We start from the raw sequence: 26,755 nt of genomic DNA on the forward strand, positions 1-26,755 counted from the left end.
CACATCTCTGAATACATTGCCCCCAAGTCGTAATTCAAGATTGCCGTATGGCATATTTGGAGGTGCTGTGATTGCCAGCGCTTCACGTAGGACCGTTGTAAGTCCCCCAGCGCTCTTCACCCCTCTATACTTCTTCCTCCACGTACACCTGGCACGACAGAGCGACTACGACAGAAACCGGTGAGTACCTTGCTTTCTTCGATCCGCCCAAGACCAGTTGTTGTTATCCTTACATGCACTTGAAATGGTTGTGTCTGTGGGCGCTCCAGCAGAGCATGTATTTGCATCGGTGAAAGAGGACAATCCCGTAGGAGTCAGGATGACTTCTGCGGTGTGTACGTGAGGGATGACTGCATTCAGATCCATTTATTGACCCGTTTGTAGCTCCAAGCTCACCCTTTGGGTCAGGTGAAATGAATGCTATCCAGCAAGCAATCCAGCGAGCAATTCTGACTGCTATATCATTCCAGCGCCGTTTCAACGAGACAGGAAACGCCGACGACATTGCTCAAGTAGTTTTTCACTGTGAAAATGCACTTTCCTTTGGGCTTGATCTCCCTCCTTTCGCTTACAGCTTCTTTGGAAATGCATACTTAAGTCGCTTTACATGCCTAGGCGAAGTTCAGGATCTTGAACATGCCATATCCCACCACCAGAAAGCTGTCCAATCCACTCCTTCTGGCGATGCTGAGCTTCCAGGTCGGTTGAACAACCTTGGAAGTTCGTATTTACGTCGCTTTGAAGCCACTGGTGATGATCTCCAGGATACTGAGCATGCTCTATCTTACTACCAGAAAGGTCTCAAATCTACCCCTTCTGGCCATCCTGACATTCTTAGTTTTTTAAGCAACCTTGGAAATTTGTACTCATGCCGCTCTGTCCGCACTGGCGATCTTCAGGATTTCGAACAGGCCATATCTTACCACCAGAAAGTTGTCGAATCCGCTCCTTCTGGCCATGCTGACGTTCCGCTTTGGTTTTACCATCTTGGAACTTCATACTCACGTCGCTTTCAACGCTTCGGAAACCTCCAAGATATTGACCATGCCATATCCTACCACCAGAAAGCTGTTGAATGTGCTCCTTCTGGACGCACTGAGCTTTCGAGTTGGTTCAGCAGCCTTGGAAATTCACACTTACAACGCTGGGAACGCACCCGCGACATCCAGGATATTGACGATGCTGTATCCCACCTCCAGAAAGCTATTCAATCCACTCCTTCTGGTACTTACCTTGCAGGGCCGGAGTTCAACAATCTTGGAAATGCGTACGCAATTCGCTTCAATTACACTCTTGACCTCGAGGATATTGACCATGCGATATCCCTGCAACAAAAAGCTGTTCAATCCACTCCTTCTGGCCATGCTGAGCTTCCGGGGTTGTTAGATAACTTAGGAACATCGTACTCACGTCGTTTCTATTGCTCTGAAAGCCTTCAGGATATTGACCATGCCATATCCTACCACCAAAAAGCTATTCAATCCACTCCTTCTGGCCACACCCGGCTTCCGGCTGGGTTTAACCACCTTGGAATATCGTACACACATCGCTTCAAATGCACCCGCGACCTCCAGGATATTGACCGCGCCATATCCTACCACCAGAAAGCTGTCGAATCCACTCCTTCTGACCACGCTGACCTTCCGGGTCGGTTCAGCAACCTGGGCAGTTCGTACTTAGATCGCTTCAACAGCACCAATTATTTGCCCGATGTCCAGAACAGCATTGCTTCATACCGTCAGGCTGCTGAGGCAAATGGCGCCCCATCCATTCGCCTGAAGGCTGCCAAGGAAGCAGCGATGCTTTCTTCTGACCATGACCCTTCCCAATGTCTAACTGACTTCGCTCTTGCCATTAGTTTGCTCTCAGAAGTTGCTGGGTTGGAACAAACAAACAATCGCCGTCATGCTAACCTTCGGGGCTACTCTGATCTTGTGGGATCTGCTGTGGCAACTGCTCTCCGTTTCGATAGCACTAATCGTGCACTTGAATGGCTTGAGCAAGGCCGCTGCTTGGTGTGGAATCAGCTCAACCAACTCCGTACCCCAATCGACAATCTCCGCATGAAGAACCCGTCCTTGGCCAATCGCTTTATCGAGATCGCAAGGGCCCTAGAGTCCCATGGAACTCGTTCAGCTTTGTCCCTTCCTTCTCTACACCCTACGCTTGTAGAAGCCATCCGCCTTCAGGATGACACTCTAAATCACACCATCCACGCTACAGAATATAAGCAACTGCTTGAGGAGATTCGGGCTCTCCCAGATTTCCATGACTTTCTTCAGCCACCCAAGGCCACCGACATCCTCTCTTCGTTACCCAACGATGGTCCACTTGTCATATTTAACATTCACAAAACCCGGTGCGATGCTTTGGCTGTTATAGCTGGGATTGAGGAGCCTCTGCATATCCCTCTGGAGAACTTCAGTCTTGTGCAAGCAGAGGAACTACAGGAGATCCTTCGATTCGACCTACTCAAGCAACGGGAGGTGGAGGATCAAGATCGCATGCCTCGGCGTGTTCGACCTAACCCATCATCCATGTTGTTTGTCCTAAATGAACTTTGGCGCAAAGTTGTCCAACCAATTCTTGAAGCGCTAGGATACTCTGTAAGGTGTTGCCTATAGTGAAATCATTTGTACTGATCTTTTGCACTCTCAGCTCAATCCCTCAGATTGTGGCCGTATATGGTGGTGTCCAACTGGCCCGCTTGCTTTTCTTCCACTCCACGCAGCTGGGATATACGGCGCAGCACACAACCCAGGATCCTGTGTCTCCGATTTCGTGGTTTCGTCATATACACCAACTTTCCGCACCCTCAACGATAGATCCACTGCATCATCTACCTCCTCCAAATGCACCAGCATCCTCCTTATCAGCCAACCAAACACCCCAGGTCTTTCCTCAATACCCTTGACCCGAAAAGAGACGCATGACCTTGAAACGTTGATGAAAAGAACTGCCATTGAAGCGCTACTGCTGGAGGATTCCAAGGCAACTGTAGAGAACGTGAAGGCAGAGATGAAATCTCGTAGCTGGGTTCACTTTGCTTGCCATGGAGTGCAAGATGTCCACCAGCCTCTCTCAAGCGGCCTCTGTCTCCACGATGGCCGCTTGGAGCTGCTCGAGATCATGAAGCAGAAAATCCCGAACCTGGACTTGGTTTTCCTTTCAGCATGCCAGACAAGCAAAGGAGACCTCAAATTATCGGAGGAAGTTGTCCATCTCGCTGCTGGTATGCTTGGTGCTGGATGCCGTGGTGTGGTTGGTACGATGTGGAGCATTTCGGATCTATATGGGCCGAAGTTCGCGGAGGAGTTTTATCAATATTTGCTCAAGGAGAAGGGATCGGAGGGATTGGACAGTACTCGAGCAGCCTACGCCTTACATTACGCTACAAGGAAGGTTCGAGAGATTCTCGGAGATGATGACAACGCATTCCTGACATGGGTTCCGTATGTGCACTTCGGTTACTGATATCTTTATTTGTTTCGTCCAAGGTTGTCTTTACAATTTCATGTTCCTATTTCCTCGTACAGTATCCTACCATGAATTCACATCTCTCGCTACCATAATCAGTCCTCCAGTTGAGAACGACCGTCGCTGCAGTGTCGTCCTTACAGTTGACGCGGACAGACGAAATCGACAAAAACTATCAAAGTTTACCATTGAATTCTCCAAAAATACATAGTCTCAATCGATGCGGTAGGGCGTAAAGGTGTGCGGGCGATGTTGAGAACCTTGCATGGAGTTAGGTGATACTTATCTTTGTCAGGCTTGAAAGCTTGATCAACAGGTTACAGGACTTATCCTAACTTCTGACTACGTAGACCCAAGACTCCCAAAAGTCATGAGAAATCCGAGATGGCCTTGTCGGAATACGACTAACCCCCCTAGAGAAGGGCGACTGTTGTACGAGGCCTTTCAGGTCAACATACGTCGACGTGACAAAAATTTTGAAGAAGGTAACCTCATTTGGATAAAATTCGATAGGATCTCCGCCTTCGGGGCCATAGCCGATCATGACTGCTTGATTCTCACTGAGTGGTCCTTCTTTCGTAGGCTCTGGATGGTAGAAACTCTAAAGATATCGGTGAGCGTTCCGTTACCTCGTGCCAAAGGCGAGATCCACATACCGCAATTTCGTAGGTGGATGGATCAAACCCAAAGACATAGGGAAAGAGAGGAGCTCGAACGTCGCGAACGCTAAGAGTAAAGGAGAAGTAATGGTTCAGGTCTGGGAGCTTCGCCGCTGCCGAAACTTTGGGCCCCTTCTTGATATTGGCCCGTGGCATTAGCTGCTCTCCAGAGATAAAGAAGTTTTCCCCGTTGTTGGCCGGAAAATAAGAGATCTTCGTGTTGAGTCCATGCCACTGTCCAGGCAGTGGTGACAAACATTCAAGTTTGACCATTAGTTTCTCGCCTATGATATTGAAGCGACTTTCGCGAAGAAGATGAAAATTGAAATGAGTTACGGCGGCAATTATGGCAGAAGTCTCCGCATTTGGAGTGGAGAGGTCTGCTTGAGCATCTTGAGGTGTGAGTAGAATGACTTTTTCGGCATAACGAGGGATAAGTCCATCCCGCCTGTCCAGCTGCGTTCTTCCTTTAGGGGATTGAGAAATTACGATATCGTAATCCTGCGAATCTGAAGGACGATCGTGTGTCAGTTGGAAGAACACCTTAGGGTGAAGCTGATTCCATTTGGTTACTTGGGCTCTCGAATAATCCTGGAGGGTCATGTTGTCAGGTTTTTTGAAAGCGCACCTGAGGGGAGAAACTTGAAACGGCTTCAAACCTTGAAGGCGCTCCTTGCCGCTCGTTATGGTGAACTCTGTCTCGGCATCAACCCCATGAATAGTGCCAGCAGCCACTGAAAATGTCCCGTCGTCGCGTAATGACACCAAGAAATGACGACCTAGGTCTGTCATGCTGAAAAGAATCCTAGTCTTGTTATCTCCCTCCACATATGGTGTCTGCTTTGGTAGCCGTAGCTTGTTCTCCGGCTGCTCCAGAGTGTGGAATAGACCGATATACGTCGTTTCGGTAATATTTCGTCCAGGTTGTCGGAGAATGTCAAGGAGGAGGCTTGTGAAAGCTCCGGCATGGTGGCCAGCTGTCGAAAGACATGCTTCATACGCAAGCTCGTTGTGTTGGCATGCAGCAAGGAGAACGTGCGATGTCAATGGAGGATATGGAGTGTAAGGATCATTGATTTCTGTGGGAAGAGTAGGATCGGTGTTCCAGATGTCGTCGTCCAGCCCTGTTGGATAAGACGACTCAGGAGGCGCGATAAATCGTGACTTCTCTAAATCCGAGTCTGGTATCCGGCCCATCCCGCCAGAATGACACGAATCGAATATTGCTGTCTAAACTGCGATATTATAAGAGCTGGAATATGAAAATAACAACACTGACGATGTTGTTTCCTCTGAGAACGGCCAGCCGGCGCATGAGCGAGGCAAAAGTGCGATCAGGAATTCCGCGTGCTCCCATCCTGTCGTCGTAAGGACAGATCGTTTCTATATGGTTCCCTGCAGGGTAGTTTTCTTCGGAAATTTCGTAGCTACCATGACCAGCGAAGTAGAAAACTATGGCGTCGTTCTGCTGTATCTCTTGATTATTAATGAGATGTTCCTCAAAAGCGGATAAGATATTCTGTCGCGTTGCTTGCGTATCACGTAGGTGTTTGATGTGCGCTGGGTTTGCATGAAGAGATTCTGTTAAAAACGTGTAAACATTTTCGCTGTCGTTGACGCATCCTTTAAGCTTGCGAATCTTCTCGTCCTGATAATTATCGATCCCGATGATCAGCGCAAATAAGTGGTTGTTGATGCTATCTGGGTGGACAGTTGGAAGCTGATGTTGCTCGATGGCCTGGTCTTGGCCAGGCTGGTCACTGCGGATAAAGTATGAGCAAAATAACGGTTAAATTGATATGTTTGCTATGAGCTTCACCGTTTTGATCCAGAGACGATTGAAGGCTTTTTGTGCTCAGGTACCTTTGAATTCTCCTTTCCGTGACTGAGTACAAATTTTAGCAAAATCGGGGAAACAGCAGAATTACTAGATAAGTATCACCTGTAATCCACATCGGTAGAGTTCAAACTGAGGAATTGGTCGTCTGGACGCTTGGGAGTTCGGAGGGACGAAATATAATTGGCCAGCAATTTCAATTGCTGCCATACCACATCCCATAGCCCCCGGACCGCCGAAAAGAATGCGAAGTGAAAAAAACTGCAGGTTGATATAGCCTGACATTGTTCTAACGGATGAGATGTATGGAGGTCTTACCTCACTGTGTATCCTTGGTCAACTGGATTTGCTAAACTGGCGTCGTGCTCCATTCGTATGCCTTGGACAGCGGGTCCTCGACCCTCGCGCCAGACTTACGATAGCTCTTCGCGGTTTGTGAAGAAGTCTTCTTAGCACAAACATCATTTTTGTGATGATCAATGAAAACCTCATCCGCAAGGTGAAGCAGGCGTGCGGCCAACAACAAGCTTCGATACCTATGGGTTAGCTGTAACACCCCTTCCATCATGCTTCTAACCTAAAAATATAGACCTGCTCCTGGTCATGAGCCGCACAAGCTGCGATCAGTCAAAAGCGTACCATACCTCGAAGTTGTGGGCGTCACAAGAGCAGAGCAGGAATCTAGGCTACCCAAATACTACTCTTGGCATGACGTGCAAACGTCATGTGAAACGCCTTGAGAATGCTGGGGAATAAGCGCTCCTGCTAAATCCTAATGAAAAAGACATCGGGTGGCAGATCTTAGTGCTAGTAGTGGCTGACGCTGGCCTGCCCAAGGCCTGCCGGTGCGAGTGGCTGTCACTGTGTCAGTGCGAGGCGCGCATGCCACTGGCACTTATGATAATTTCCGTGTGTCATGGTAACGTTTTCTCACGTATTTTTATCAAATTTTTATGGTGGGTTTCTTACAATGCATAAGTAGAACTCTCAACTATGGCCTGTTAGCAGCTAGGTAGGCGTATAACTTATTGTAAGAAAGGAAAGGATTTTCCATGCATGTTAAATTAAAAAAACACTGATAGGAAGTAATTCAAGAATTGGAGGACAATTCAGAAGTCAAAAAAGTCGGAATGTAAGGCAAACCCCAGCGCACGAAAGACCAAGTCATCAAAATTGCCTGCAAAAGCGAGATTAACCGTAACCGAAAGTCCAAGTGGAAGTTGAGGTTTTTTTGGTGACGGAGATAGGAGTCCTAACTTTCAACTACGTAGATCCAAGATTCCCAAAGATCATCGAGTGCTGTAGACACCCTGCCCGGCATCTTACGGTTGACAGAGAAAGGCTCTTGTTCGAGGCCTTTCAAGTCAACATACGTCGTGGTGAGAAAGATTTTGAAAAAGGTAACCTCGTTTGGATAAAACTCAATAGGATCTCCACCTTCGGGGCCATGGCCAATTGTGACTTCTTGATTCTTACTGAGTGGTCCTTTTTTCCATGGCTCTGGATGGTAGAAACTCTAAAGATATCAGTGAGCATTCCCTTACCGAAGCACCAAGAACGAGGTTCACATACCTCAATTGTGTAGGTGGATGGATCAAAACCAAACACATAGGGGAAAAGAGGAGTCTCATTGTCTTTGATGCTAAGGGTAAGGGAAAATAAACCTTTCACGTCTGGGAGTATTGCGTGTCCTGAAACCATACCCGAAACGTTGTCCGTGCTTGCTGAAACATTGTCCGCACTGAAGAAATTCTCTCCATCGGATGCTGGAGAATAACTAATCTTCCGGGGAGATGAGTGCGAAGCGACCAAACGCTCAAGTTTGACACCCAGGTAGTTGTCAGCGACAGTTGGTTTCCTGTGGAGAAGGTGAAAGGTGAAATGAGTTATGGCGTCCGCGATGGCATGGTTGGTGTCACGTGTGCCTGGAGCTCCTTTAATTTCAACAAAACCTGGAGCATAACGAGGGATAACTTTATCACGCCTTTCCACCTTCCAGAATCCATCGGAAGATGGAGTAATGACGACATCGTTACCCTCCGAAATTGAAGGATCGCCAGGTGTTTCCTTCAAGAGGACCTTAATAAGCGGCCTATTCAACTTGATTACCTTGGCTGTAGAGTCATCCCGAAGGGTCTTATCCAAGTCGAGCTTGTGGAAACTGGACCTGACGCCCGAGACTGTATGCGGCTTCAAACCTAGAAAGCTGACGTCGCCACTGGTGATGATGAACTCTGTCTCGAGATCAACCCCGTGAATAGTGCCAGCAGCCACCGAAAATGACTCGTCGTCATGCAATAACACCGGGAAGTGATGAACAGGGCATGTCGTCTTGAAGAGAATCCTGTTTTTGTTATCACCCTCCACGTACGGCGTCTGCTTTGGTAGCCGCGACTTGTACTTTTGCTGCTCCATAGTGTGGAACAGATCGATATACGTCGTATTGGTAAGATTACGTTCCGGATCTCGGAGAAGGTCAAGAAGGAGGCTTGTAAAATCTCCACCATACTGACCTGTCCATTGATGTGCCTCATACGCAGGCTCGTCGTGTTGGCATGCAGCAAGGAGAACGTGTGTTTTCAAAGGATTATCAATTTCTGTGGGACGACTAGGCCCCCTGTCCGCGATGTCGTCGTCCAGCCCTGTTGGATCAAGCGACTCAAGAGGCGCTAGAAATCGTGAATTCTCTAAATCTGGTATCCGACCCATTCCTCCAGAATGACAGGAATCAATTATTTGCGTCTAAACTGCAATATTAGAGAGGCGCAACCTGCAGATAATGACACTGACAATGTTGTTTCCTTTGAGATTGGCCAGCCGATGCATGAGGGAGGCAATAAAGTGATCATGAATTCCGCGTGCTCCCATCCTGTAGTCATAAGGACATATCATTTGCAGCATGTTTCCGCCAAGATGTTTTCCGCAAGTGCCGTGGCCACCGAAGTAGAAAACTATCGCGTCGTTCGGCTGTATCTCTTGATTGCTGATGAAATGTTTCTCAAAAGCGGATAAGATATTTTCTCGCGTCGCTTCCCCATCCCGTAGGTGTTTGATGTGCGCTGGGTTTACGTGCAGGTACTCTGTTAAGAACCTGCAAACATTTTCGCTGTCGTTGACGCATCCTTTAAGCTTGCGAATCTTCTCATTCTGGTAATCATCGATCCCGATAATTAGCGCAAAAAAGCGGTCGTCGAAGACTTCAAGGGCAGTCGGAGGTTGCACAATTGCCTGCTCTGGACGAGGGTGGCAGCTGCAGAAAAAATATCAGTAAACATGGATGATAACTTCATGTTTGCGACGAGCTTCACCATGCTAATTCAGAGACGGCTGAAGGCTGTTTCTGCTCAAATCCCCCAGAATTCTCCTTTTCGATGGAGGGAGGTTGACTGAGTAAGCGTTAGCGAAGACAGGTAGATGGCACAATGATAAGATGGGCTTTACCTGCTCGATTCGCTGTTCATAAATGTTCAAACTCGGGAGTTGGGCGTCTAAACGTTGGGAAGTTTCGCAGTATGGGATATAAATGACTAGCAATGGGGGCGCTCAAAGTAGAATAGAATGGTTCTCCTTGCTCGTCAAGGTCCCAAGGTCATCCTTACACATGTGCAGTGCTAGGTACAATTAACAGCAGTCGTTTGCATATTTCCGTGAACACCGAAAGTGGGTGATGTGACTTACCTGCCCAAAAAAGACATTTTCCAACTTCCTGAATCCTGATGACCAGCCTAACCAACGGGAACAGAGGCGGAAGAGAACTTGGCATTCTTCCTCAACATCGCTCTGACAATTTGATAACAGGATGAAAGTAAATCGTGTTGCCAAACGAAAGCCAAGGACCGAAGACTCTGCCATCCTTGTTTGCGATTGTATGAACGTATCCAAATCAGGAGAAAGAAAAGCCGGCAGGGCTGCACGTTGGCTGCACGTTGTATTGCGGTAGGTTTGTGAACGTCAGGTCAGAGCGTCTCGCAATGCGAATGCCTTGGCAAGATGCCCCATGTGTAGATGGCGGATATGGAATATGTGCTTTTCGCTTGATGGATGGGTAGCCTGCATGTAAGAAAGGAAGGCATTTCTTGCTAGTTGTTTGGAACGCAAGTCGTAGCGCGCGACACGTCTCTTTTACACGCTCACAGCACATAACCTCCTGGGCTCTATGGCACACTACCCATCGCAATCCCCGCCTCCCCTTCGCCACCCCGTTCCCACTCATCCGGCGTATATTCCAGAACCACCTGCCACTCCCGGCTCTCCCCAAGGCTACCAACGATTCTCCTCCTCCCCCAGCCCAAATATTGGTCCCATCCAACATGGCTACCCATCTCAACAAACTCAACACGTCCCAGCGTACATCAATATGCCCTTCCAACATTCCCAGCCACCGCACGGTCATATTCAGCAACAACAACAACACCAACAAGGCCCATACCAACCCCAACCAACCGTCGCACACGCCCACCAGCCAGACTATGCCGCATGGGGGATCGACGGCACCACTGCTCAGTTGGGTATGCAGCTTGGTCATAGCGCAGTTGCTGCTGGTCAAGACTACGTACAGCGGAATGTACGTCCATCTCAAAGTTTCAATGCAGATGCTCATTGACACTACTAGTAGTTTGGAACTGTCTTCCCAGCAGCCACACAAGTGAAGCACCACTTTAATGTGTCCAATTCCTATGTGATGCGAAAATTGAGGGTTCTGCTCTTCCCGTGGACGCACAAGCCTTGGGCGCGCAAGATACGGAGGTCAGAGCATGGTCAGAGCGAGTGGCAGACCCCGCGAGAGGATATTAATTGTCCTGATTTGTACATCCCCGGTATGGTCCTCTCGTTGATTGTTCACCACTCCACGGCTCACTTTTTTTCCCCTAGTTATGGCCATCGTAACCTACATCATCCTCACAGCCCTACATTCAGGCATCAATAACAAGTTCTTCCGACCCCAGATCCTTGGCGAATCAGCTTCCCGAGCTACCCTCGTCGTTCTCCTCGACTTTGCCTTTGTGAAATTAGGTTGCTATTTTCTTAATATCAACGATTCGAGCCAGGTCGTCGATGTGTTTGCGTATGGCGGGTACAAATTTGTCGGCGTCATTGTCACGATTACAGCGGGTTTTCTGGGGCTAAAAGGCCCGCTTTGTCTGCTGGTTTTCGTTTATGCTTTTCTGGCAAATGCTTTTTTCCTCGTGCGTCCCTTTTTCTACCCTTGCCGTTTTCGCCTAGGCTGATGAGACCATGTAGCTTCGTTCCCTGCGCTCAATGGTACTCCCCGATCCTTCCATCTCGATAGCAACAAATCCGAACCCAACAACGACGGCTACCGTCAATCCTGCCCAACGTCGGCGGAGAATCACATTCCTGTTTCTAGAGGCGGTGTGTCAGATCGTTTATATGGGCGCTTTGGTGAGGATTTAGAGGGGGTACATACATTGGTGTGTAATGTTTTGTCTGAGGGATTTTGGTGCTAGAGTTTGTCGTTGTCCCAATCTCAGCAATTATGTTGTCCATGAGATCATGTATACTCTCACTAATTCTCACTCGTATTCACCCGGGAGCTAGTTTCTACATCTCTTGAAGTATGGCTGGCAAGGTAATGCATGTCAATCCTTCCGAGCTGTCAGAGCTGTCTTCCTCCAAATACCCATTGTCGAAGGCCATGGTGTTACTCTTCATCCTCCAAACAAGCTCTGATACCTCAAAAGGCTTGAGAGGCCACGTCTAGCAGGTGTTGCAGACTATTGATGTCCATACCATGGTAAGTGGTGCAAAGATACGCTAGGTCGCTCTACCGCTTTTATGCAGAAGGCAACCATGGTTGAATGACGCGACTGATACAACGGCATGGTTTGGAGGTTTACTTCGTTGAAGTCCAACATTTGCGTTTATAGTACCTAGGAAGGTCCATATCAGTTACACAAAATCATCACTTGTGTCCCCTCAGCCTCCTCCGGTCTCCCTCAACGCGATTCTCACCCCATTGTAATTCGAGTTCTGCATGACGCCATGGACTTTAACATACCATGTCGCCAGTTGGGTCCAGAGGATATATTTCAATTTTTTTGGGGGCTCTGAAGTGTTACGTCAATACATATGTTTCCTCTTCTCTATAAAGGCACCTGTAATAAAGGTGGACATGTCAAAATGCATGAAGCATGAGGATACATCATCGTACCATACACCATGAAACCCCGAGGTATCGGGCTCACTCTTCGGAGAGCTGTGAAGCCCCGAGCTGCTCCGCTTTCGCAATTTCCTGTCTCCGGTGCTTCAAAATTTCTGCCCGCTTGTCGGCCAAAAGCTCCGCCGCACGAATGTCCCACTGGTAAGCCCAATATCCTGCGAATCCAAAGGTCGCCATTGCCACTACATGTCCTCCTGGATCTGCGGCGCGAGAAGGGGTAAACAACGCGAAACGGAGCAAGGGGAAGGAGTGTGTGGCTGACTTGAGAAGAGGTTTCGTTTTTGAATACCTAGCTGTCCAAAGCGAGCAGCTAGACCGAATGTTGCGAAGCCTAGGATGTTGGCAAGGAGCGACATTACGACGGTGGTACTATGAGTGAGTTCAGTTCCTGCCTTTGTTGTCGACAGGTATACACAAACGACACAGCCCCAATCACTAGTACTCCTTAGTATCGAAACACATTGAAACTGTCTTCATCTCGTCTCTCATAATTTACAGAAATGTCCGACACTCCAAACTTGTCGTCGCCCACAGCTCTCAAGCTCGCCACAGCAAAGCAAAAGAAGGAAGTAGGCGATCAAGCTTTCAAGAACGGCAATGTCAAAGACGGTATGTAAGCGCGTCCAGCCGATTGAAGTGAACAATATCATGATATACTCTTGCTAGCTTTGAGATCATATCATGAGGTAGAGCCGTTATCCAACATGATGATGTCCCTTTGATCTCAACGTACATCCAAGTCATTAATGTTCCTTGTCGGTTTAGACAAGTATGTTCTTGTCTTTTATATTATAATCCAAAACCGCTGTTCTAAATCAGCAGTTCGCCAGAAACGCGCTGCAAAGCATCGGGATGGCGTCAAAGTCGACATCGGGTGATCCAGTTGCCGACGCGAAGGAAAAGACTGAAGTTTGTGCCATTTCTGCGTTTCCCCCTCGATATCGATCTTACTCAAACAACCGCAGGTGGATGAGATTGTGGAGAAGATATATGCAAATATGGCAGCGTGTCACTTGAAGAACGAGAATTGGAAGAGAGTGGTAGAAACAGCGGATAAGGCACGTCTAGCTGTGCGTTCTAATGTTCCATGGGATTAACATTGGCGTCTAGGCTTTGGCAAAGAACGAGAACAACTACAAAGCAATGTTCCGCAAAGGAAAGGCGCTGGGAGAACAAGGATTTTTCGAAAAGTCGGTAAAAATCCTGGAAGATCTCAAGTCCAAGAACCCTACTGGTGCGCATAATCGAAAACTTGACTACGTTGTCTCATACGAGGCTGTCATAGAGGCTGCCGCTGTGGACCAAGAAATTGCCCGACTACGCGTGATCGATAATGAACGCGAGAAGGTCCACAAACAGAAGATGAAGGGTGAGTCCACATTCCTGGCGCCTGATCGCGATTCTGATATGTTGAAACTAGGTTTCCTAAATAAAGGCGAGAAAAAAGCAGCGCCGACAGCGAGCGCTTCTGATGCAGTGTAGGATTTTGAGTCGAAATCCATTTTGGATCTTTTTATGTTGTATCATTGCTCTCCATCTCTGCTATCTGTATGAGTCTTCTTGGAACTCCACCCTTTTTATCGCAAACACGTTTACAGACCTCAATTACATCCACTTGCAGTTTCTAAGTAAGCTTCACAACCTTCCTGTCAACAAAATCGTCGACATTGAAGCCATCTTTCGGAGCCACTACAAATCCTGCTTTCTCCAAAACACTGAAAGGGATATGTCACTGACGAGCGAGATAAATTTGACGATGCATACCTCAAGGTGTCCGTGAGCACCTTGGTTGGTATGGCGCTGCAGTCCTGCGGATAGCTGACGGTCTTGAGCCAAGCCTATGACAAAGGTCACTCCAAAACGACGCAAATCAGAGGACAGCTTCAACTTCAATATCTTCTGCGGGGTACCCAAAGTTCTCCTTGATAAAGTCGACGTTCTTCTGTACTCGACTCTCTTCGGAGTCAAACGCTCGCACAAAGGTGGAAAGCTCCGTCAAAAATGCTGTGACCGCTTCTGGGGATGTACGCTCCGGATGGGCAGCAATCAACCATGAAGGCCATGGGGTAGGTACGGAACCAATCTGTACATAATTCTAATTCTGACATACTTCCGCAGGATTTGGACACTCACAAAGCGCACTTCTCCGGCATCGACAAACGGTTTAGTTGTGAACCACTCCCACATGAATGCACTAGTAGAATTGTCGTTCACGGAGTCGATGAGTCCACGTATGTCGTTGTTCACTGATACCCGTTAATTTTGAAACGAATAATTGATGAAATGCGCATTCTGAACCTTGAAATTTCAGATCGTCTGTCGGCCATCCCTGCTGTAAGGCCATTACATAGGCCATTGTCTGGCTGCCACTGTATGACGCCATCGTCAGACTGGAATCCGTTGAATATAAGGACCGACAGTCACCTCCCATGTCGCGAAATACCCAGCGTGGTTCCCTTCAAATCAGAGATATTCTGGAACTTGGACTTGATTCCAGTGATCACGGCCCTACGAGATATCTGTCGGTAGTCCGTTGAAGAAAGGAGAAGGTATGCACCAATTCAGTGGGGTAGAAACGAAGCTGCCGACTAGCTTGTACGCTTGGGAACCTTTCGCTATTCCGGAAATCAACGGGTCGGTGAGAGCACTGTATCCATATCGATGTGAGTATAAACTAAATAAGATGACATCGGGCAAAGGATCACATTGCAATGTCGATCTCGTCATTCGTGAGCCTAGAAATTAACTGGCCCGTTCCACCTAGTGTTCATATTAATCAGTATTACTTGCATGGAGCCAAATTTAAGATGGTCCTAGTAAGTACATACTTGGACATTCAAGTAATGTAAAGGTCTGCCCTCCATCTTTAGAGGCGAATTGGAGAAGTGGGCTTGAGAAATGTTCTTTAACTTTAATTCCGTTTTGCTGGTCAAGAGATGCCCTGTGGAGGAGCGAGAAGCGTACCGTAGCCAACTCGGAGAGGCATGATGAAGGGCTTTTCGGCGTTTGCCGTGCGCGATCGGTTGTACTAATTGGGGAATGCTTTACTGGTCAACAACTACTTGCTACGGTACAATCGATAGATTCTTCGCGACGCTCACCTCTGCCGGGCATCTGAATGTCAACCAAAGCCGCCGTCACAACTCGACTGCTCAAGAAGTATTATCAATTTGTAACACCCTTGAAAGAGTACCTCGCCAACATACTCATCTCAGACGGCGTGGACAATGAGTCGTCTGTTCACCTAGAAACCAAGGACGACTCTTCCTTGTATTCCGAGCTTCTGGACGCATCATACATTGCTATCAAGGGAGAGGCTGCCATTACTAATGGACGCTTCAAGTGCTTTCCTGTCATGACGGACATGAAGGAGGTTAGCGTTGCAATACTTTGAGACCCTCTCATTGAAATTATTGCAGGTGATCGACCAAGCGCAGGAACGTTTGTTTAAGTCAGGCCGTTCACAGAACGTTATTACATTAGGGTATCGCCTTGTAAGTGGAAGCTTTTCTGGTTTCCTAATTCGAGTCGAACATAGCTCTAATCAGGCCTCAAATGATGGCGACCGCGGCAAGAGAGACATGACGCGCGTGGGGATCACCAATTTCTTTGTGAATACGGTTATAACTACGTTGCAAGAACCTCAGTGGGATCTTCTTCTGCGAAGGTCAGTCATACATCTGTATGCACACATAACCTGCTTAAGAGGCCATCAGAATTGGAGTGGACGCGATGCTTCATCTTCTAACAGATACATCTCTGTTTTTATCCTTACCAAATGGATGTTTCTGCCAAGTTACTGGGGAGCCCATCATACACATGATACCGGCTATTTCACAGGTAGAAGAGAGCTGTCTTCAAACCCAGAATGTCATTCCAGCGATAGCAAGCCAGAAGCGACCTTTGTCTGATTTACCTGGCCAAAACAACAAGGCACGGAAGCGCCGGAAGTTAAATCCCACACACGGTGGTCAAACGCCACACTCCTCGACTGCCCCCGGCGTATCCAAGTATGTTGTAAACTTTGACAGAGAAACATGTGCCAAAGCTAACATTTTATAGACCATCTTCGGCAGACATAACCTTCTTCAGAGCGAAACTTTTCTATGCTCGGCCAAACTTCATACCGCACACGAAGCGAATCGTTGTTGGTCTTCCCCTCAAACGTAGGCGTCTTGATATGTATTTCAGACTTTTCTTCAATTGACAGAACGTCCACCGTTCGTTAGACGTATTAAACCGCCTCAATCCTTCACACCAAAGCAAAGTTGAGGTCACTTCCGGTGATTATGTCGATCCAGATGCTAGAGAGCAAGCCGCAAACGTTCGGCATCTATCGAAATACATTTTTCCTCGGCAATATAATCTATCCAATCCATTTCGACCCTCCAGCCGCAAGGATGCATATAAATTTGCGGATTATTCCGACAGGGAATCCGAGATTAAAGTACGAAGGGTTTGAATCTTTTTGGCTCGCCACTGATAGTTGCAAAGGCTCGAGGAGCATGCAAGACTCCCAAGCGGCTCAAAAACATCCTACCCCTTATTGATAGATTGCTTTGGCGCCACGGAAAGACTGCTTACAAGCCTCTCATGGAGAGAGTATGTCCTTCAAAGGTAATGCTCACGAATGGCGGCACGGGCTCTTGAGTTTGATTTTTTCTACAGCTTCAAATTACTGGCAATATTAATGCAGACAGCAGCATGATTTTGGTGAAAATTTTGTGTTTCAGTCAATCTGGACCGTGATTGAACTTTCATTTGCGTTCAGGAAATGATGTCAGAGCGATCTATTCAGTTGCTATCTCAAGCTCAAGGAGCAGGGAACATTTCGGTCGACTCCTCTAAAGGTTCTATTGCCCCGTGGGGGCTGAGTCAAGCCGAAAGTCATGCCAAAATGAAACCACGATTCGTCGAGTTTTCGTGTTCTTACGTTGAGGTTCGGTGGGGTCGGCTACGTTGCAATAAAGTCTTACGCTACACTCTAGGTTTATCGATACGTGGCATTGGTCACAGATGCTGTCATTCCAAAGTCATTCTGGGGGAATTGTAGCAACCTCGATCTTGTTCTTCAAAGTGCGTAATCCAGTCTCAATTGGGCGTTAGACTCAACTGTAATGCATCTACAGACGTGAAGCTCTTCATCTGTAGCCGTCGCTATGAAACTCTCACCCTGCATCGAATTTTGCAAGGCTTCAGCACATCAGCGTGTGATTGGCTCTTTCCGCCCGGTGGAGGAGCTCAGAAGCAGAGCAGGGTTTCTGTTTCAGATGCGCTGAAACGCAGAGAACTTCTAGAAGAATTCATTTTTTGGTACTTCGATTCCTTCGTCTTGCCACTCCTGAAGGTATTGCTCTTGTTAGGCTGAACATGAAATATGATTCACCTATCTTCCAGACAACTTTCTACACCACCGAATCGTCGGCATACAGAAACAAGATTCTCTATTTCAGACAAGACGACTGGGCCACTTTATGCCGCCCTCTCATCGATCGCCTTGTGTCTGGAACGTTCGAGAGAATCCCAGACGTAAATCCCAGCTTGCTTTCCTCCTGGAATCTACATACTTACGTTGGTATCCAGAGTGAAGCAACTGAACTCCTCAGACAGAGGAAGCTAGGTTTTTCCCTCGTTCGATTGCTTCCAAAAGACACAGGTGTGAGGCCCATTGTTAACTTACGTCGCAGGCCTGCGCCAAAGGTCCGTGTTTCAAATGCTTGAATGCCTTTTGCCTGAACTTCGCCAGGGCTCGTTTGCTGCTGAAAGGTCCATCAACCAAATTCTTCAGGCCGCCTTTGATATCCTAAATTATGAAAGGGTATGGATTCTGATCTCAATTCACCACAAAACCGACTGGTTAAACAGGCCAATCAATCACCCCTACTTGGGACATCTGTATTCGGCCCCGATGACGTTTACTCGAAAATTAAGGCGTTCAAAGCCGCCTTGCCCCGTGATAACAACGGAGACATGTATGTGCCAAGGCCGATATATGGGCAACAATTGATTTTGCCCATGTAGTCCCAGACTTTACTTCGTCAAAGTAGACGTGCAAGCATGCTTCGACTCAATTGACCAAACAAAACTGCTGCATATTTTGCGGGATCTGATCTCCGAAGTATGTGGATAACCTCAACTCACGGAGCTAGCTCATATGTGCCCATAGGATATGTATATGACCCAGCGGTATGGACAGGTATCGTCATCGCTGGGGAGACCCAAGAGGAAATACCAAAGGAATGCTATACCTGAAGGTATTCAATTCTCTCCTTTCACGTTCACACGTTGTCAACACCAACAGGCGAACACCCCCATTTTCTTGAATATGCCACGGAATTGGCCGCGGCGTTGCGGAACACCATTTTTGTTGACCAGGTACGTCTTGTAGCGAAGCTGGGCCGTGATCTAAGTGCTGGCCCAGTAGGTCGTTTATCCAATATCGAAGAAGCGGGATATACTGCGGCTTCTCGAGGAACATATTTCTGAGAACATTGTCAAGGTGGGCACCCCGTTTTATTAATTCATTGTCTTCTCAGCTAGTCGCAGATTGGAAACGGTTATTATCGCCAGATTGTCGGCATACCACAAGGGTCGATTCTTTCCGCGTTGTTATGCTCTTTCTTCTACGGCGACCTAGAAAAGAAATTTGGTCAATATAGGGATGACCCCCAGAGCGTATATCTAATTCTCTTTTCGCTTGAATTCCCATATGGATAATTTTTGCTTAGGTTCTTCTTCGCTTGATCGATGATTATCTTTTCGTGACTACAAGCAGATCAAAGGCTGTGGGCTTCCTGGATATGATGAACAAAGGTATTGGCTAATTCTCATTCGTCAAGAAATTGTTATCTCATAATTGAGCATCAGGACATCCGGAATACGGTTGTTTTATCTCCAAAGAGAAGACCTTGACGAATTTCGACTACGATAGCCAGATTCTCAATGTTGTAGATCCACTGCAGCGATGCAAGTTGAGATTTGTTTCTTGCTTATTTCTGACTCCTTAAACAGTTTCGGTAGGCTTTCCATGGTGTGGCTATCTCATCAATATGGAGGATTTGTCTATCTCTGTAGACTATTCCCGGTATCACAGCTGCGGTGCGTATTTCCTTTCTTTTCTTGAAGAAGAAAACTCGTTCCAAACCTGTGTTATAGGTATTAGAAGCACTTTGACTGTGGAACGAGGAAGACGCCCAGGAAAAAGCTTCATACTCAAGATGATGCAGTGTGTTCTGTACCATCTCTTGGCTGGCCCTCTCTGACAATGTCTTCTGATCTTAGATTAGCGAAAGCGAAGGCCCACGTCATTTTTTCTGACCTGGATATAAGCTCTGAGCATGTGGTGTATCTAAACGTATACCAAAATTTCCTGCTGGCTGCAATGAAGATGCGTCAGTACCTTCGCGAAGCGGTCGCCGTGAAGCGTAATACATTATTTATCCGCAGTAAGTCTTGGTGATATCTTTCACTTCACAATCTTATTCTATGGGGTAGACACCGTTCAGCGAGCTATAGCTTATTGCTTCTCAAGTATGCGTAATCAAGCGAAAAGGGCTTCGAGGCGATATACCGTGCGCTTCGATGTACAGAAGCACGCTGTGTCGTGGTATGTCCTATTTGTTGCAAGCCGGGCACTGGGCTGACATTAGGCAGGCTTGGAAATCATGCGTTCTACTTTATTTTCGGCCGGTATTCCCACAATTACGCGTCACTGTTGAAATCGCTTGAATGGGAACTCTCTCGCCCACGACACCGCAGGTACTCGAAACGATTCCGGAGTCTTGTCAAGGAGGGTCAATGTGGGCTTGCTGAAATACGCAGCTGATTAGTCGTGAACGACCGGCTCCGGGTAGTCTATAACCTAGTACTTGTGATGTGAAGTCGAGTTGTTAGACCTGTGACAGGCCCTATCATGTTCGTAAACTCACGATTCTCGAGGGTTTCCTCATATAAGGACTGGTCACGAGTCTATCGAGTTGTAATCTGTTGGCCGCATCGCCGATCACGACCATGCGATTGCTCAGCCTCTGATGTTTCAATATTATAAGTCTCTCTCACTATTTAACTTGGGCCCACGGTTCTTCACTCCCAAACTCTCATCATCTTTTTCCACCACTAGCCGCCTCATGTCAGATTCTGGATTTTATTCTCTCAAGGCCGAGCGTCCTGGAGGCAAGGAGTACTCTTTCTCCGAACTGAAGGGAAAGGTTGTGCTCATCGTCAACGTTGCTTCAAAATGGTGCGTCTACCACCAACCCGCCGTTGGCTTCTTCGAACTTACGACGCCTTTCAGCGGGTTCACTCCACAATACAAGGGACTGCAGGATTTGTACTTGAAGTACAAGGATCAGAACTTCGTCATCCTTGGGTTCCCTTGTAACCAGGTAAGCCTTAACCAACTTTCCTATCTCCTGAATGACGTCATTGCCTGAGTAGTTTGGAGGTCAAGAGCCAGAAGACGACAAGGGGATCGAAGAGTTTTGCACGCTCAACCACGGCGTCACATTCCCACTCATGAAAAAGTCCGATGTCAATGGAGACAATACCAACGAGGTCTACAAATGGCTGAAGGAAGAGAAATCCGGGATCTTTGGGCTCACGAGAATCAAGGTGGGTATCTTTTGACACTACAATTGAGGTCAAGACGCTCAAGGCATGAAAAGTGGAATTTCGAAAAGTTCCTCGTCGACAAAGAGGGGAACGTCGTTCAACGATGGGCGTCCACGACGACACCACAAGCGATTGACGAGGAAGTTGCGAAACTCTTATGACTGCATGTCGGACCGCCATCAAAGCTTTAGTTTTGGGAATTTATGAGATATATATTCAACTTTGGTAATCTTCGGAATGTAGATATACGTAGACCGTACACGAAATGTTTCTGGGAACACGGAACAGTGCAAGCGAACCAGCGAGTTCCCACGATTCCCAGGAATGAAACCGTTTACTGACTCGGACTCCCTTTGACTCCCTCTAATGTAATGAATGCCCCGCCACTCACTTCCTTCCTGCCAAACCATAACATCCAGGAGATTACGGAGTGATTCCTCATATCATCCTGATACACGAGAGGCCACACCGGCTCATGCGACGGTCCAGTATCGATCCTGCCATGGTGGAAGATGATGATTCAGGCTCAGGTCTGTCACTATTATGTCTTGGGGATTGGTTGTGCTAAAAATTAATATAGAACATGACATGGGAGATGACTTCTATTATCAGGTTGTTCCTCTTGTGGGACTTCTTCCGGAGCAGGAGTTGCACGACATTGGGACCTTGGAGATTCACCGTTCTCGGATTCCCACACAACTTTTCAGGTCCATCGTCGTTGACATGGATATCATGTTGATGCAGTATGGTGCCCCCTATGAGCATAAAACGGAAGAGGCAATGTCAAGGTTCTTTTCTCCAGTGCGGATGATTTAGTTTTTTCTCATGCATGTCCTTGAAAGTTCATTATAACCACCAGATCTTCAACCACTTGGTTAAGCAGTTCGGCTTTGTGCTAAGGAATAAACCAGAGACTATGGTCAATGATTGCATTGGTACTCATATTGAGTACTTCTTCAAAATTTATGGTGCTGTCACGCTCCTCTACATCGAGATGAGGCTCAAGGTGGGAAATGACAATGAACGCTTGAAGATTATTGCCCAGGCTATAGCTGAATGTGACCGTAAGTGTCATGTGTCTCTGGCTTACATTTCTGCTCCTGACCTGGTACAGGCTGTTACCTTGAGAACTCGACCGGGGGTTATTTCCTGCCCATTCACTGCATTATAACGGATGGCTTGCATTACGAATTTTTCAAGTTTGACAAACACCTAAAACCATCTTTTGTCCGTGGTTGCTTTTCTGGAGACCCGGAACACCTCCGGCGTGGCCTGAAAATAGACGACTACTCGCGTATGGAAACTACTCTTCCCTTCATTCTGCAGCTTCGTTGTGCATGCGAGGCAGTCTTTGATGTAATGCTGAGCGCATATATTGAAGGCTTGAAGGCAAACTATGTTCGATCAGAAGAAAGGGGGAAGAAAGGTTTGACAAGACCTACTTTAGATGGAGGGGATAAGGCACTTCAGTCGGCTGGCCGTGCGTTTGCAGCGTTTAGGGAGGCTGAGGTTCAGCGCAAGGATGGTGATCTTGATTCCGCGGATGCGACTGCAGATCAAGCTCTTCTTGCACTACAGGAGAGGTATGAATTTTACTCTCATCTGCAGTCTGATCAATCATTCCTTACTCCCTCTCAGCACAGAAGCAGCCCCAATTTCATACAGATCAAAATTCATCATGAAGGACTGGGATGATGTTGAGGTTAGGAAGGCATGAAATCACACCTATTGGCAGCAGCACTCGTACCAAAAAGTTAAATTATTAAGATGGGTTAACCCAGACGCTCAAAACACGAAAAGTGGAATTACGAAAAGTTCCTCGTTGATAAAGAAGGGAACGTCGTTCAACGATGGGCGTCCATGACGACACCACAAGCGATTGACGGGGAAGTTGCGAACTTCTATGACTGCATATGTGCTGGACCGCCATCAAAGCTTTAGTTTTGGGAATATAGATTCGACTTTGGTAATCTTCGAATGTAGATAGAATCTATACAGTGCATGGAATAACATTGTTCTACTATGTCTAGTGCGAGCGCCGCGTGACTTTGTTGGACTGTAAGTCTGTAACCAACATGTCTGGGCAGTACCTCAACACCATCACAGAAAATGCCTCCAGGCTCGGAATGCGAATACAGGAGTCGTTCTCGGAGCACACAAGGGACCTGACTGTTGGCCGCGGCAGCCTTGCCTACCTCGATGCAGATGATAAGTCCAAGCTTCTCAATATCCGGAAGCAGCTCGACTCGAACAGCGACAGAGAAAAACTCGATGCAATGAAGCGACTCGTAGCGGTCGGTTCCCACTAAACTTTGCTCAATCACGTCTTCCAACTCGTCGTACCACAGCTCATATCGAAAAACCGCAACGTGTCTGAATACTTTGCCCAAGTCGTTAAAAACGTCGCTTCCCAGAACCTCGAAATTCGCAAGCTCGTGTACATATACCTCCTGCGCTATGCAGAACAGGAACCAGACCTCGCGCTGCTCTCTATCAATACCTTCCAAAAGGACCTGGCGGACAGCAACCCAGTGATCAGGGCAATGGCATTGCGCGTGTTAAGTGGGATAAGGGTGCCTATGATTGGGAGTATCGTCGTTTTGGCTATCAAAAAATGCGCAGCGGATCCGAGCCCTTACGTTCGCAAGGCAGCGGCATTGGCCATTCCTAAATGTTATGAGTGAGTGGAGTGCATGTATGCCACATTTACATCTAACTAATGGCATGACACAGATTAGATTTATCCCACCTCCCTGCGCTGATCCAAATCATCACCACTCTCCTGCGTGATCGCTCTCCACTCTCCCTTGGGGGCGTAGCAGTCGCGTTTGCGGCCGTGTGTCCAACCCGGTTTGACCTGTTACATCTTCAATACCGGAGGCTTTGCAAGATTCTCCCGGACGTTGATGAATGGGGTCAAGTCGAGCTCATGAATTTGTTACTTCGATACGCACGCGTAATGCTGCCGCGTCGGGATGAGGAGGAGCTGGATAAAGATCTTCAGCTTTTGCTGGCGTCAACCGAATCGGTTTGCTACAGTCGGAATCCAGCTGTACGTTTATTGTCGTTGGCTCAATTGGCAATACTTACTCAAGACTAGGTTGTCTTAGCGGCGACAAAAGTGTTCTATTATGGTGCACCCATATCGCAGCTGCCCAAAATTGTCCATCCCCTTCTTAGACTCCTCAATACGTCCCCAGAGGTGCAGCGTGTGGTGGTGGTATACTTGCTGGTCATCACTAAATCTGCCCCTGTAAGCCCAGATGATCCATCCCTTGCGCGGCCTGATGAACCGTTTTAGGGCTTATTTGCTCCATTTTATTCCCGGTTTCTTGTTCGTTCAGACGACTTTCCCCAACTTAAAACAGACAAAATCAAACTTTTATTGAATGTGCTAACTGTGGACAACTACCAAACAGTTATGAGAGAATTTATAGTAGGTCTCCTGTGTTGTCTTGATAACTCACCGTATTCATCACCTTTATCAGGATTACGCTGACGACACCAACGATGAAGTTGTTGCAGAGGCCATACGAGCCTTGGGTCGATGTGCGCGTCAAGTTCCAGACTCGGTACAACAGTGCTTGACAGCATTGATCTCCATGATCAAAAGCCCCCACGGTAGGTGTGTTCTACATACATGTTATCACCTTGAGATTGATTGTTAGCACGCACAGACGTTGTGGTCAGCAATGCCGTACTCGTGCTGAAATATCTTGTCCAGACGCAACTTGACGTTAACTCCTCATCTGTCGCGAAGACTACTCAATCACCACTCTCGATCATCTCCCATCTTGCCCGGAGAATCGACGACATTAAGCACGCGCAGGCGCGAGCTTGCATTCTATGGCTTGTGGGTCAATACGGCTCTTCTAATTCTTGTGACGGGGTAGCAGAATGGGCACCTGATGTGCTTAGGAAGACGGCCAAAACCTTTGGAAACGAGGTTAGGATTCATTGAATTTCAAATCTGCGTCGGTTCTGAACGTTCATCCCCAGGCGCCGCTCGTCAAATTGCAGATCGTGACTCTCGCGGCCAAGCTATTCATTATGTCACCTACCGATCGGACACTTGGCCTCCTAAGCCGATATATATTCTCGCTTGCCCGCTATGATATGAATTATGATGTGCGTGATCGAGCAAGAATGGTCACGTCATTGTTGGTTGGCGTAGCTCCAAATTCACTCGTCAATGGAGATGAACAACCAGAGGAAAGGAGTGGTGTCGTATTGAGAAGGGAGCAGATTCGGTTGGTTTTATTTGAGGGTAAATCAGGGGTGGTGAACGATGAACCAAGTCATTTAGGTGCGCACTTGTTTTATTTATTAAAGATTAAAATGTTGAGAAAGGGTACAGATGATGAGAATGTAATGATAGGGACAGTGAGCGTTATAATAGGCAAACCGATGCGGATGGACGATGTGTTACCCGACTGGTTGGAGAGAGGCGTTGAATCATCACTGAGAGATTCTGAAGATGACGCTCTACCGTCGGATGTACCATTGGCGCTGTCATCTGGCGGGAAGCAGCTGATGAAGGGCATCCTGACACCACCTGTTGTTCTTACACCGAGTGGAGGGTCGTCACCCAGGAATGGTGGGGCATGGAGAGATCTGGATTCATTCTATGCGGATGCGGAAGAGGAAAGTGGGGAGGAGGAGGAGGAGGAGGAGGAAGATGGGGGCGAGGAAGAGGACGACGACGGCGACGAAGAAGAGGAGGAGGAGAGTGGGGCGGAGGAAGAAGAAACGGGATCCGAGGGAGAGCGGAATTCCTAGAATGCAATTGATGACATCATGGTGGGATTGCGTCATATAAATAGGTTGGGCTTGAATTTTAATTTGTGAATGCTCCGTTCCAGTTCCCCGCCCACCCCAGCCAGCGGACACACAATCTACTTTGACGCCATGTCAGATATCTCGCCTACAGCAACAATGCCTCCTCCCATTGGCAACGAGTATCCATACAGCAACACCATCCCAGACCAACAATCAGACACCACAAAACACCCAGACATCCCTCACCGGGAGAACGACTCCATTCCACAGGAGAAATCAAAATCAGACGTTTACGGCGTGGAACATCCCAACGGTTCCGAGGGTTGGCTCCCTACTGAGCAACAGTCCACCAGGCCTGTAGCCGAAACAACCGTTTCCCCAGATCAACAGCAGACCCAGACCCAAACCCAGCAAACCCCTAGTGTCGATGCTGGTCCTCCTGCTTCCTACGCTGCTCCAAGAACATCTGCTTCCCTTGCCCGTTCAGCATCAAAGAAAAGTGCATTTACCAGCAGCGAGGGAAAACACATTTTTGGCTCTGCCTTTGTAAACGGCGCAGGCACAACCGGTCCTTTTTCGACTGTTGAGGCCGACGAGGAGCTGCTCAATCGCGCTAACGAAGCGGAGACGAATTTATCTCCGAAATCCAAGGCCAAAATCTATAAATCTGAGGGTGAGCCGTGGTTTTTATTTTCATGAGTCTCGTGCTCAAGAATTCACTCAAGCTCAAGACGGGAAGCGGTTGTCCAAGATCATCAGAGATGAAGGTAAGTTGGAGCGACAAGCGCTGCAGAACACGATGCGCGAGCTCGAAGAACTCCAGATGGCCCAGAAACTGGCAGTCAAGGCAAGTTTTCTTGTTCAACTCGCGTTCGTTCTATATATTGAATGGTCCATGGCGTTAAGAACGAAGCCACCGCACATGGTATACAGGCCAAATTACTCGCCCAATCTAAGCGAGATGAAGCAGCTTTTCTCGCTGCAAAGAGTCGATATGAGACGACCATGGCGAGACTTAAGGCGGAGGAAGCAAATGTCGAACGAGTGCGGAACAGTGCGCGCGAAGCTACGGAGAGGGTACAAGACAAGTCTGCCGAGATTGACGGCCTGCGTTTGACGTTTGGCGTCGACGAGAGGGAGCGCGAGATTAAACTTTCACAATTGAAATCAGAGAAGGGAGCCACTGGTTTCTGGCCACTTCGACAGTGATCA

General features: G+C 47.7%; 8 protein-coding genes across 8 annotated transcripts; 6 read left to right on the forward strand and 2 right to left on the reverse strand.

Annotated features, from left to right (window-relative positions):
* Positions 1 to 244: 244 nt before the first annotated feature.
* LACBIDRAFT_297182 (uncharacterized protein) lies at positions 245 to 3,474 on the forward strand (the record flags this gene model as incomplete). Its single annotated transcript, XM_001880664.1, has 3 exons — positions 245 to 335; positions 385 to 2,606; positions 2,659 to 3,474. The coding sequence occupies 3 exons, from the start codon at positions 245 to 247 to the stop codon at positions 3,472 to 3,474; spliced, it is 3,129 nt and encodes a 1,042-aa protein (XP_001880699.1).
* Positions 3,475 to 3,640: 166 nt separating this feature from the next.
* LACBIDRAFT_294219 (uncharacterized protein) lies at positions 3,641 to 9,668 on the reverse strand (the record flags this gene model as incomplete). The annotated part of the gene is made up of 17 exons (XM_001880898.1): positions 3,641 to 4,078; positions 4,134 to 5,366; positions 5,416 to 5,896; positions 5,956 to 6,021; positions 6,079 to 6,234; positions 6,292 to 6,352; positions 6,391 to 6,509; positions 6,551 to 6,590; positions 6,613 to 6,659; positions 6,943 to 6,964; positions 7,170 to 7,229; positions 7,300 to 7,489; positions 7,546 to 8,715; positions 8,764 to 9,223; positions 9,282 to 9,359; positions 9,573 to 9,584; positions 9,652 to 9,668. 17 exons carry the CDS (start codon positions 9,666 to 9,668, stop codon positions 3,809 to 3,811), a joined length of 4,482 nt encoding a protein of 1,493 aa, XP_001880933.1. The 3' UTR covers positions 3,641 to 3,808.
* Positions 9,669 to 10,138: 470 nt separating this feature from the next.
* LACBIDRAFT_173782 (uncharacterized protein) lies at positions 10,139 to 11,547 on the forward strand. Its single transcript, XM_001880665.1, has 4 exons — positions 10,139 to 10,537; positions 10,589 to 10,790; positions 10,846 to 11,159; positions 11,215 to 11,547. The coding sequence occupies exons 1-4, from the start codon at positions 10,331 to 10,333 to the stop codon at positions 11,386 to 11,388; spliced, it is 897 nt and encodes a 298-aa protein (XP_001880700.1). The 5' UTR covers positions 10,139 to 10,330; the 3' UTR covers positions 11,389 to 11,547.
* A 2,231-nt stretch (positions 11,548 to 13,778) lies between these two features.
* Positions 13,779 to 15,140, reverse strand: LACBIDRAFT_297188 (uncharacterized protein; the record flags this gene model as incomplete). The annotated part of the gene is made up of 10 exons (XM_001880899.1): positions 13,779 to 13,869; positions 13,919 to 13,992; positions 14,043 to 14,237; positions 14,288 to 14,400; positions 14,453 to 14,523; positions 14,579 to 14,662; positions 14,712 to 14,801; positions 14,860 to 14,914; positions 14,983 to 15,063; positions 15,119 to 15,140. The coding sequence occupies 10 exons, from the start codon at positions 15,138 to 15,140 to the stop codon at positions 13,779 to 13,781; spliced, it is 876 nt and encodes a 291-aa protein (XP_001880934.1).
* A 5,140-nt stretch (positions 15,141 to 20,280) lies between these two features.
* Positions 20,281 to 21,094, forward strand: LbGpx (glutathione peroxidase-like protein; the record flags this gene model as incomplete). Its single annotated transcript, XM_001880666.1, has 5 exons — positions 20,281 to 20,393; positions 20,448 to 20,538; positions 20,591 to 20,764; positions 20,818 to 21,009; positions 21,051 to 21,094. The coding sequence occupies 4 exons, from the start codon at positions 20,281 to 20,283 to the stop codon at positions 20,923 to 20,925; spliced, it is 486 nt and encodes a 161-aa protein (XP_001880701.1). The 3' UTR covers positions 20,926 to 21,009; positions 21,051 to 21,094.
* A 145-nt stretch (positions 21,095 to 21,239) lies between these two features.
* On the forward strand, positions 21,240 to 22,481 carry LACBIDRAFT_297191 (uncharacterized protein; the record flags this gene model as incomplete). The annotated part of the gene is made up of 5 exons (XM_001880667.1): positions 21,240 to 21,294; positions 21,345 to 21,541; positions 21,624 to 21,828; positions 21,879 to 22,347; positions 22,403 to 22,481. 5 exons carry the CDS (start codon positions 21,240 to 21,242, stop codon positions 22,479 to 22,481), a joined length of 1,005 nt encoding a protein of 334 aa, XP_001880702.1.
* Positions 22,482 to 22,839: 358 nt separating this feature from the next.
* LACBIDRAFT_297192 (uncharacterized protein) lies at positions 22,840 to 25,543 on the forward strand (the record flags this gene model as incomplete). Its single annotated transcript, XM_001880668.1, has 8 exons — positions 22,840 to 23,058; positions 23,113 to 23,444; positions 23,498 to 23,816; positions 23,865 to 24,017; positions 24,066 to 24,200; positions 24,253 to 24,385; positions 24,442 to 24,710; positions 24,764 to 25,543. 8 exons carry the CDS (start codon positions 22,840 to 22,842, stop codon positions 25,541 to 25,543), a joined length of 2,340 nt encoding a protein of 779 aa, XP_001880703.1.
* Positions 25,544 to 25,612: 69 nt separating this feature from the next.
* Positions 25,613 to 26,752, forward strand: LACBIDRAFT_297193 (uncharacterized protein; the record flags this gene model as incomplete). The annotated part of the gene is made up of 3 exons (XM_001880669.1): positions 25,613 to 26,216; positions 26,269 to 26,390; positions 26,450 to 26,752. The coding sequence occupies 3 exons, from the start codon at positions 25,613 to 25,615 to the stop codon at positions 26,750 to 26,752; spliced, it is 1,029 nt and encodes a 342-aa protein (XP_001880704.1).
* Between the last annotated feature and the right edge of the window lie 3 nt (positions 26,753 to 26,755).

Source organism: Laccaria bicolor, genomic scaffold (assembly GCF_000143565.1).
Source record: "Laccaria bicolor S238N-H82 LACBIscaffold_11 genomic scaffold, whole genome shotgun sequence".
NCBI lineage: Eukaryota > Fungi > Basidiomycota > Agaricomycetes > Agaricales > Hydnangiaceae > Laccaria > Laccaria bicolor.